This window comes from Amyelois transitella, chromosome 24, assembly GCF_032362555.1.
Source record: "Amyelois transitella isolate CPQ chromosome 24, ilAmyTran1.1, whole genome shotgun sequence".
NCBI classification, from domain to species: domain Eukaryota; kingdom Metazoa; phylum Arthropoda; class Insecta; order Lepidoptera; family Pyralidae; genus Amyelois; species Amyelois transitella.
The window spans coordinates 5,390,258-5,400,115 of NC_083527.1; the positions used below are offsets into that span (position 1 = coordinate 5,390,258).

The 9,858-nt window shown below is 37.3% G+C and overlaps 2 protein-coding genes across 2 annotated transcripts; one reads left to right on the plus strand and one right to left on the minus strand.

Moving 5' to 3' along the window:
- The first annotated feature begins 1,486 nt into the window (after positions 1-1,486).
- On the plus strand, positions 1,487-3,401 carry LOC106135775 (cytochrome c oxidase subunit 6C). The gene is made up of 3 exons (XM_013336152.2): positions 1,487-1,647; positions 2,472-2,644; positions 3,267-3,401. Exons 2-3 carry the CDS (start codon positions 2,472-2,474, stop codon positions 3,328-3,330), a joined length of 237 nt encoding a protein of 78 aa, XP_013191606.1. The 5' UTR covers positions 1,487-1,647; the 3' UTR covers positions 3,331-3,401.
- A 223-nt stretch (positions 3,402-3,624) lies between these two features.
- On the minus strand, positions 3,625-9,622 carry LOC106135764 (zinc finger protein 12). Its single transcript, XM_060951319.1, has 5 exons — positions 9,544-9,622; positions 7,712-8,265; positions 4,876-5,105; positions 4,201-4,332; positions 3,625-3,817 (listed from the first exon to the last, which is right to left on the minus strand). The coding sequence occupies exons 1-5, from the start codon at positions 9,620-9,622 to the stop codon at positions 3,625-3,627; spliced, it is 1,188 nt and encodes a 395-aa protein (XP_060807302.1).
- Positions 9,623-9,858: the final 236 nt, after the last annotated feature.

The following is a 9,858-nucleotide window of genomic DNA, read 5'->3' on the forward strand; positions in this document are numbered from 1 at the left end:
ATTTAGCTCTATCTATTCTGTAAAGGATAAAGATGTGATAAGTGTGTTTATGATTTATGATAAGTGGACGTCACATTAACCGGGCTGCTTCGAGAGAAGGGCTGCTAGCAGGTTTTGATTACTTACAAAAGAAATTTACTGGTCCAGGTCTTTTACGTAAATGTCAAACTAGCTATTCTTTCCGGCTATTAAGCAGCTACATGGCTTCAACGACAAAATATAACGAGACACCGGGTTCAGCCACTTGTTAAAGTAGTTACAGTGTAGATTCATCAGTGGTTCTTCGCCCTGGCGTTAGTCCCTCTATGGCCTTGCGAGGTCGGGGTGTGCTCTTTGACCATGATCATGGATTAAGTAAGTCAGGTTTTGTAAATGAGCGACTTCTATTAGACCTGTAGCGACATCTATACGCCACAAGTCACAAAAATAAAATCACGCGACTCTATCAGTCTAAAACAGCGAACAACCTAAATCACGCAAGCAGATTTCACGGATTGGAGCATACAACATACAACCTCCGACATAACTTATTGACAAAACTTTTATTGACAAAATCTTTAAAAATATTATTTTTGTTGTTTTTAATTTATGTGTATTCAAATTTAATTTCATTATTCAAATTTTTTATATGATTTAATATGGTTAACTTAATATGATATACCTGTGTTTCAAATTGTAAAGTGTGATAATTGTAATAGGTGTAAACCGTTTTTGTCACAATAAATAAATAAATAAATAAAATAAAGAAATAACATCGTCAGTCGCGCGGTTCCACAGGCATAACACCAGCCTGGCGGAAGATCTTCCCTTTGCGGCGGTCGAGCCCGAACTATCGCTCCCGCTACAAACTTCTGCATCAGGGGAACTAAATCCCTATTAAGTCATAGTAAAAGATGCACTACATGAATGTCCTTATTACATTAGACAATAGATTAAATAAAATGAAATAGTTCTATAAGTGCCAGGAATCGGATGGTACAGTATCAGATACAGAGTACAAAGTAATGCTATGTGTACCTACTGATGTAACAAAGTTGTACACATGATGTTAACAAAGGATTATTAATTTATATATTACTAGTTGATGTCCGCGACTGTGTTCACCGAAAAATTTCACTGATAAACTCTCATCCCCTATTTTAATATGTTCTCTCTTCTCTTTTTTATTGCAATAAACTTATTTTTGCGTTACAAAGTAGCCTTTGTTCTTTCTCAGTGTAAACTTTATCTCTAATAAATTTCATCAAAATCTTCAATTTCTATTCTTCCGTGATGATTGGTGGTGACTACAATAGATAAAAAGTAAAGTAAGTAAAATGTTAATATAGGTAATAAATAAGGAAAAAGTTTTTAGAATTGTAGATAAAAAATACTATAGGTACTCTATCTACGTTCAGAATTGATGAAAGAAGCATGATGCATGCGTAAAAAGGAGCGTCATATCTGTCAACTGTCAAAAGGTATCGATGAAAACAAGCCAACAAAATGGTTTACCCTGATTGGTTGTAAATGAATGTATAGATAAACTGACCAATGAACGTAGTTTTTTCTTATCTTGTGCGAAACCCGAAACAAGAAACAGGCTAAGCGAAATCTACTTGCTGTGATTGATTCTACGAAAAAGTTGAGAAATTTCCAAAATATAAAGTAAGTTAATGTTTTTTATGTTATTTGGCCAAAATTGATCACTATTTTAAACTTTCTTCAATAATTTTCGTAATAATTACCTTAAATTTATTTTAAACAACAATGTTATGTAAGACGGGTGTCCGTCCATTATTTCTTGATCCCTAATCATTGTTGGCGTTTATTTCGAATTGAGAATATATTTTATCGCCTCAATAACTAATCTGGATGTCTCTCTGTTAATCAATTCATCAGTTAGTTAAAAAAAAACTAAAAATTAAAATTATTTTTTATGAATTCTAACCACAAAGTTAAAATTAAAAGACAGGCTTTTTAATAAGCACAGGCCAGGATATTCGGTGAAGGTATATGATTAGAATTAAGTAGAATCAATTAATTAGCATTAAGGCAAACCAAGAGGGCCAAATTCTGGAAAAGAGACTAACAGTGTGTTGAAAAATTATAATGTATCAACGATCATTTGACACTTGATACAGATATTTGATTGATTTGATAATCGATACAATATTAATTGAACTGCAAATATCAAAAACTATGCCACTGTGACTAGCAACATCATACTGAAACATTCAGATACTTAAAATCCTTTAGTCTTGAAATGACTAAAAGGCCACTTTCAACTGGATGAAATACATTTCATTTATCAATTTATTTTATTTTTAATGTAAAGATGTGGTCTCTACCTACTCCTCCTCCTCATCATTCATGATTTTATATAATGTATATAATACTTTTATTGGTAGATTTATAAATTTGACCCAAATAATAACAAACAGAAATCCAAATTCATGATGTGCTCATGTATGTACTTACGTTTAAAACAGATGGCTGGAGACAAGGCCGTAGCCACCGTCAGCAAGCCACAGATGCGTGGACTCCTCAACTCGGCAATCAAGCGCAACTTGACCATCTCCATCACCCTGGCCGTCATCTCAGGGTTCGCCTTCAAGTTCATTGTGGGCAATGAGCGCAAGAGGAAGTACGCTGAATTCTACAGGTAATTATAATTTTATTCTTTTCTATAACTTGTGTTCGGAAGGATTTTCAGCTAAAGATAGACTTTACTACGAGAACAGCTAAACGAGAATTCCCCATGGAATCCCTGGTGAAAAAATGTACCACAGGTAAATAGTAATATAACACTTTCTCCATGAGACTACTGGGTGAAAATCGTCGCACTTGTCCCACAACTCAGTGGGTTAGACAGGATTTATGTCTTATAAAAAAACTCCATCATCAGAAAACATATTGTAGCTAGGGGTTTCACCTATACATGGTCGTATCCCCACCCAATGCACACCTTTCATTTAACCAATGTTTTATTATGTGATAAGTATAATTTGAATTTGATGAAATCGAGATTAAAATAGTGACAGGTTGCTAGCCCATCGCCTACAAAGGGAATCCCAAGTTTGTAAGCCTATACCTTAGTCACCTTTTACGACATCCCTGGGAAATATATTGAGTGGTTCTATTCTAAAGTGCCAGAAAATACATGGTACTAATCTGACTCAAATTTCCAAGAAAAAAATATCTAATAGTAATATTTATATAATGAAAAGAATAACATTACAATTTATTTGTTTAAAGTAAAAAAAAAAAACAATTACTTCTTGCAGGACATACGACGCTGAGAAGGAGTTTGAGGAGATGAGGAAGAAGGGACTTTTCCAATCATGCTGAAAGTCAGGCGTTTAGTGTAGTATTATTGTATGCTGTGAATAATGTTAATAAATCAATTATGATTTAATTTATTTAGTTTCTTTTTTATTATGTCCTGTTGTTCCGGAGACAGCCCTTTGATTTTCTTTTCTTCTGAGATTTTTGTCAAACATCCTCTTTTTAGAATGAAGGATGCAGAGAATGAGTATATCTTTACACTTGCCACTATTCCTACACACTTGCAAGCTCGTACAAGCCATGCATAAAAAGAATCCATAATATAAAATGTATTTATTAATCCTACAATAATTCATCTTATTCTAAATCTACCCTCTTTTTGCTTATAGACAAATCTATTGGTAGTTCCTGTTCTTCGACCATAGACACTTCCGCCTTCTCGTTGTGGCGTATCAAGCCATAGAGAGGGACAGGTAGAGTGAAGTCCACTTCTGGGACTGTCTGTTTTGACGCAGACTGAGCTTGAGGGCATTTGTTGCGAGCGTGCAGCCTAAAAATAATGAGGGTTTTACAAAAAAGTTTCATAAATCAGTTATGCCGTGTAGTTCCCGGCATCAATACAAAAAATAATAGGACCACTCGCATCTCTTTTCCATGGATGTCGTAAAAGGCGACTAAGGAATAGGCTTACAAACTTGCGATTCTTTTTAAGGCGATGGACTAGCAACCTGTCACTATTTGAATCTCAATTCTATCATTAAGCCGAATCGCTGAACGTGGCCATTCAGTCTTTCCAAGACTGTTGGCTCTGTCTACCCCGCAAGGGATATAGACGTGACCATACGTATGTATGTATGTAAGAATAAAATAAACTTTTTTAAATCCGATCTTTTCAGTTTTCCCCAACACTAGCTAAACTAATACCAAACTCACTTGTATTTGCGACACGCTTCGTCTCTGTGGCGGTCGAGGTACCGCCGCTGGCTGAACGCCTTGCCGCACTCCACGCAGCACCACTGCCAGCTGTGGTGGCCGCGCGTGCGCTGGTGCGCGCGCAGGTTCGATCTGACGAAATAACGATGTCCTGGTAGAAGGTCGGGTCAAAGTACCTACCTTAAACCGCCGAGTTTGCATGAAGAGAGTTGTGAATGTGGATGAAAGTACGCAGAGGTCGTGGTAAGTGGAAGTATGCAGTCTTTGCCTTCCCCTCCGGGAAAGAGGCGTGATTTTATTTATGTTTGTATGTAATGATATGAATTTAGTGAAATAATAATCTGATGTGTTGCTCTAAAAAGAGAAATTCATCATATCTGATGAACCAAAGAGTCCATTATATGTATGTAAATAAATTTACGTATCAATCAAGTATATTAGTTGAGCATAAAGCTTGAAGTGGTAAAAATACAACAAAACATACAACACATGCAAAAAGCCTTAAAAATATTCTTGAGCAATAAAAATTTTCGAATTTATAAATAACCTACTTATTAATAGGTGTTAATAATAGAACTCCATCTCTTTTTGTTTGTAGACTCTCTCTGTCTACCTCGCAAGAGATAAATACATGATTTTGTATCTGTACTGCACGTATGTTCATAAATTCAGTACCGATCAGCGAAAGTCCTTCCACAGTGCGGATGGGGGCACGGAAAGGGCCGCTCCCCCGTGTGGAGTCTGAGGTGACCTTTTAACACCCAGGGCCGGTCGAAGCCCTTTCCACAGTAACCACAAGTGTGACTGTTGCGAAGACCTGCACGAGGGGAAGACCACGGCAGCTTCAACGCACAAACTGGATCTGCAAATGAGCGAGATTCTAAGAGTCCAAAGACGTCTACCGTCTTTTGACGGATATATACATAGGTACATATATATACAGGACAAATTACACTGATTGAGTTAGCCTCGAAGTAAGTCCGAAACTTGTGTTACGAGATTAACTCAACGATACTATATTTTATAATAAATACTTATGATAGATAAACATCCAAGACCCCCGGCCAATCAGAGAAAGTTCGTTTCTCATCATTGCCCGACCGGGATTCGAACCCGGGACCTCCGGTGTCACAGACAAGCGTATTACCGCTGCGCCACAGAGGCGGATAGTTTTTGGCAAAGGCTGTTAAGTCCGTTGGATCTAGGTAATTTTGTGAAGGTTCTCGTTAAATCAGAGTCAAATGTTCGAAGTAGCGAACAACATAGGGCCGGTCATTGCTGGGATGTGTTGACCATGACAGCTTTAGTTAGTGCAAAACCAGGAAGGATCTGAAAATAAGTTATTCTGTTTCTTGAGCGGATATCTTTTGGTAAGGGTTCTCGTAAGACAGCTAGGAGTCTTCAGTGGCTTTTAAAGGCTAGGGTTGATTAAAGCCTTTCTCACAGAAACCACAAGTGTGACTGTTGTATCACGGCATTTTAAAGGTCAGATTGGATATGAAAACAGTAAAAAAAATCACAAGTCCATGGACTGTTACACTGATTCTGCGAGGTTTTTCGATAGAATCACATCTCGAATTCCCAATATGAGTACTAAAACCTACCTTAAAAATTCAGGTTAGAGTTTATTATTTGAAGTTGGATTGATTTTCGTAGCAAAAGTACACGAACTACGAGCAAAATGTGGCGGAGCGGTACTCGGTACGGTACACAGGTTGCTACTAATGGCTACGAGTGTCATGTAGCTAGATTCTATTCGGTGCTACGCAGTTCTGGTTTAGTTACAAATTGCAATGAGTGCACTGACAGGACAGCTGGTTGCAATTGGCTTCGAGTGATATTTTGTAGCAGGGTTCTACGAGGTGCTACACAGGATGCTACGAATGGCTACGACTGCTACGAATGATATTTTGTAACAGGGTTAAACGAGGTGCTACTCAGGATGCTACGAATGGCTACGACTGCTACGAGCGATATTTTGTAACAGGGTTCTACGAGGTGCTACACAGGATGCTACGAATGGCTACGACTGCTACGAGCGATATTTTGTAGCAGTGTTCTACGAGGTGCTACACAGGATGCTACGAATGGCTACGACTGCTACGAATGATATTTTGTAACAAGGTTATACGCCATACTACACAGGCTGCTATGAATGGCTACGACTGCTACGAACGATATTTTGTAACAGGGTTATACGAGATGCTACTCAGGATGCTACGAATGGCTACGACTGCTACGAGCGATATTTTGTAACAGGGTTATACGATGTGCTACACATGCTGCTATGAATGGCTACGACTGCTACGAACGATATTTTGTAGCAGTGTTCTACGACGTGCTACACAATCTGCTATGACCAGCTTGTATTGTAGGTATTGCGTTACTATCTCTCTAACTCGCGCTCCACCAGGGCCCGCAGCGCTAAGGGAACTGGACTAGCTTTGTAAACATCATGATAATAGACCAGTGTCTATTATCATTTATATGTAACTAGCGACCCGCCCCGGCTTCGCACGGGTGCAAAATTATAAATGTTATTATACATAAAAACCTTCCTCTTGAATCACTCTACCTGTTACAAAAAACCTCATCAAAATTCATTGCGTAATTTTAAAGATTTAAGCATACAGACAAACAGACTAAAATAGCGATTTTGTTTTATACTATGTAGTGATTTAATTGTATGTTAATATGCATCAAATTTATCAGAGGACAGTACTGAAAATAATTTTTTTGGGTAGTAGTACTGGGTCTACGTCGTCATTAATCTATACATATAATAAAACAGTAAAAATATTTTGTCTGTACATTTAGTATTTTTGAGTGAAATGGGTAGAGGGACACACTTAATAAATGTATGATCACGATTATATCCGAAAGTACTGAACCTATTTACTTAAAACTTCCACCAATTGCTTTGTTTTAACTCAGAAAAACATTTAAAGTTTGTCTCTGCAAAATCGGTTCACCAAAAAAAAAGATATTGTCAATTGAATGAACTCGAGGCATGAGTTGGCCTGCAAATAAGTTTACGTGGAAAAATTCGAAATTTACGCGGACGAAGTCGCGGGCAACAGTTAGTATAAAATAAATTAATCGGTTGCAAATTAAGTTCTCGTAACCACCGGCGGCCTAGTGAGGGCGCCCGCTGTGGTCTATCGATGCGAACTAACAGCATAATTGCACCTCCCGTGTAAGATTGTAATTTCATTCTATCAATGATAATTTGCACAGTAGAGAAGAAATGATTGTTAAATAATTGTAAAAAATTTCAAAATTCGCCTCTCGCTTTGCCTTCTTTGACAAAAAGTGTAACGTTCTGTGATTTAAATCGTTACTATCGTTGAGTTAATATCTCGTAACAAAAGTCTCTATCTTACTACAAGCTTAACTCAATCTGAGTAATTTGTCACGAAGGTTTATTATTTATTTAGGTATTAGGTTTCACATAACTTTTAGAATTACCTGTTCCCTGAATTTCTTCCAATTCCATGACATCACTTTCCACGGCTTTGTCAAACGACTCCTTGCAAGTCAGCAGCTCCCTGTCCAACTTCTCACTAGCATTAGTCTTCACCAAACTCTTCAACTTCTCCGCAATCTTATCGATTTCCAAACCCTTATTGTTCAATTTCAAAGGCAACCTTTTTATCTCCTCGATAATTGGCGCCAAAGGCTCTTTCCTGATCTTGCGTTTCCGTTCGGAAATTTCAAACAAGTTTTCGACGTTCCGTTTTTTTTGTACGCGTTTCTTCTCACCGAACGTCTTGCGTTCCGTTTTCGTTTCACACGATCTTAGGTTGTATGATTTTTTTTCGGCGTCTTTTTTTTCTTTTGTTTTATTTTTTAATTCGGGCGAACTGAAAGGCTTTTCGCTCTCTGAAGCGTACTCGTAAAGTTCCGTTTCAATGAAGTTTTCTATGAATTGACTGCGTTTCAACAGTTGCAAGTAGAATCTCGTTGAAATCGGGACTTTGTCGTTGAAAATCGTCTCGTTTGTCTTGAGCAAGTTCTTTTGGCGTTTCAAGTTGTTTTTTAAAATACGTATTGGCTTCGGTTCCACTGAAAAAATAGCAGTATATACAAATTTTGACATTATATCATGCCATGCCGTTTTAAGATATAAGGTTTTTGACACTTTAGTATGGGACCACTCCGTATTGTCTTCTCTGTGGATATTGTAAGACTAAGAATAGGTTTCACATACGTCTTTACCCCTTGCGGGCTAAACAGAGCCTTGAAAACATTGAAATGTCACGTTCAACTGTAAGGCCCTAATGATGAAATTGTGATTCATATAGTGACAGGTTGCTAGCTCATCGCCTAAAACAATCCTATTTTTAATAGCCTTTCCCTTGATTGACTTTAACAATTTGCACGGACGCCGCTACCAAGCAGCATGGTGGCTTGCACTAGATGTATGAGCTCCTATTCCCTTAAGGGAACAAATAGGTCGTAAAGGGCGACTATAATTAGTCACTTTTTACAAGATCCATGGGAAAGAAATAGAGTGGTCCTATTCTAAAATGCTGGTATATAAAACATACATACATACATACATATAATCATGTCTATATCCCTTGCGGGGTAGACAGAGCCTACAGTCTTGTAAAGACTGATAGGCCACGTTCAGCTATTTGGCTTTAAGATAGAATTGAGATTCAAATAGTGACAGGTTGCTAGCCCATTGCCTAAAAGAAGAATTTCAAGTTTATAAGCCTACCCCTTAGTCGGCTTTTACGACATCCATGGGAAAGAGATGGAGTGGTCCAATTCTTTTTTGTATTGGTGCCGGAAACCACACGGCACGGTATATAAAACTGTTATATATAAAACTATAAAACTGGCTTATAAAACTGTACGACACAAATATGGGTTTTGGTTGTAACAAACCTTTTCTTCTCCTGAAAAAGATCTGTGAAAGACCATCACCCAGGAGAAGAAAAGGTAAAGTCAGGAAATTAGGTACACAAAGCTACTCTCTCCTCTGACCTCCGTAACTCTGTTGACAGCAGATTGTCACCCTGCTTGGGTCATGGTGTAGTTGTAGCACTGAGTGAAAATGTATCTTTAGTAGTCTCTCACGATATCAACAAGATGACATGGAGTGTTCCTACTTTAAAGTTCCTCTGGGAACGACAATACATATTTGTCGAGATACAACTATTTATTTTACTTTCGTGATATTTGAATTTGTATTATTTTTAAATGAATTTGATTATATTCTACATAACTAAACGAATTGATGGATACGTACTATTTTCCACGCAAAAATAAGTCTTACTTTATTTCTATTTACAAATATTTTTTAGAAATCACCGACTGCAAAACATCACTTACTTTCAACGCTTTTATTTTCCGTTTCATGTGTGAAACTTTCCCTAACCGGCCGTACGGAGTTTAAGAAACACTTAGGCATATTGTTTATTGCAATAACTTTGTTCCTGAAAGCCAATTATTACAAGAAAAATAAATTGAAACTTATTTTACAGAAATAATACTGTGTAGGGCACTTGCTGTGACGTGACACAAACATCCGAATTGAAGTGTTTTTATTTTAAGAATTCCAAATTCGAATTGAGCAATATCGGCCAGTGTCGAGACATCGCATCCTCCTTTCGTATTTATTTTTTAATTTTGTTTATGTCTTTGGAT

Coding starts and splice junctions, on each gene's coding strand:
- LOC106135775 (XM_013336152.2), top strand. CDS start 2,472: ATGGCTGGAGACAAGGCCGTAGCCACCGTCAGCAAGCCACAGATGCGT. Junction 2,645..3,266: donor AAGTACGCTGAATTCTACAG/GTAATTATAATT, acceptor TACTTCTTGCAG/GACATACGACGCTGAGAAGG.
- LOC106135764 (XM_060951319.1), bottom strand. CDS start 9,622: ATGCCTAAGTGTTTCTTAAACTCCGTACGGCCGGTTAGGGAAAGTTTC. Junction 4,333..4,875: donor GGAAGGACTTTCGCTGATCG/GTACTGAATTTA, acceptor TTATTTCGTCAG/ATCGAACCTGCGCGCGCACC. Junction 3,818..4,200: donor GAAGCGTGTCGCAAATACAA/GTGAGTTTGGTA, acceptor CATTATTTTTAG/GCTGCACGCTCGCAACAAAT.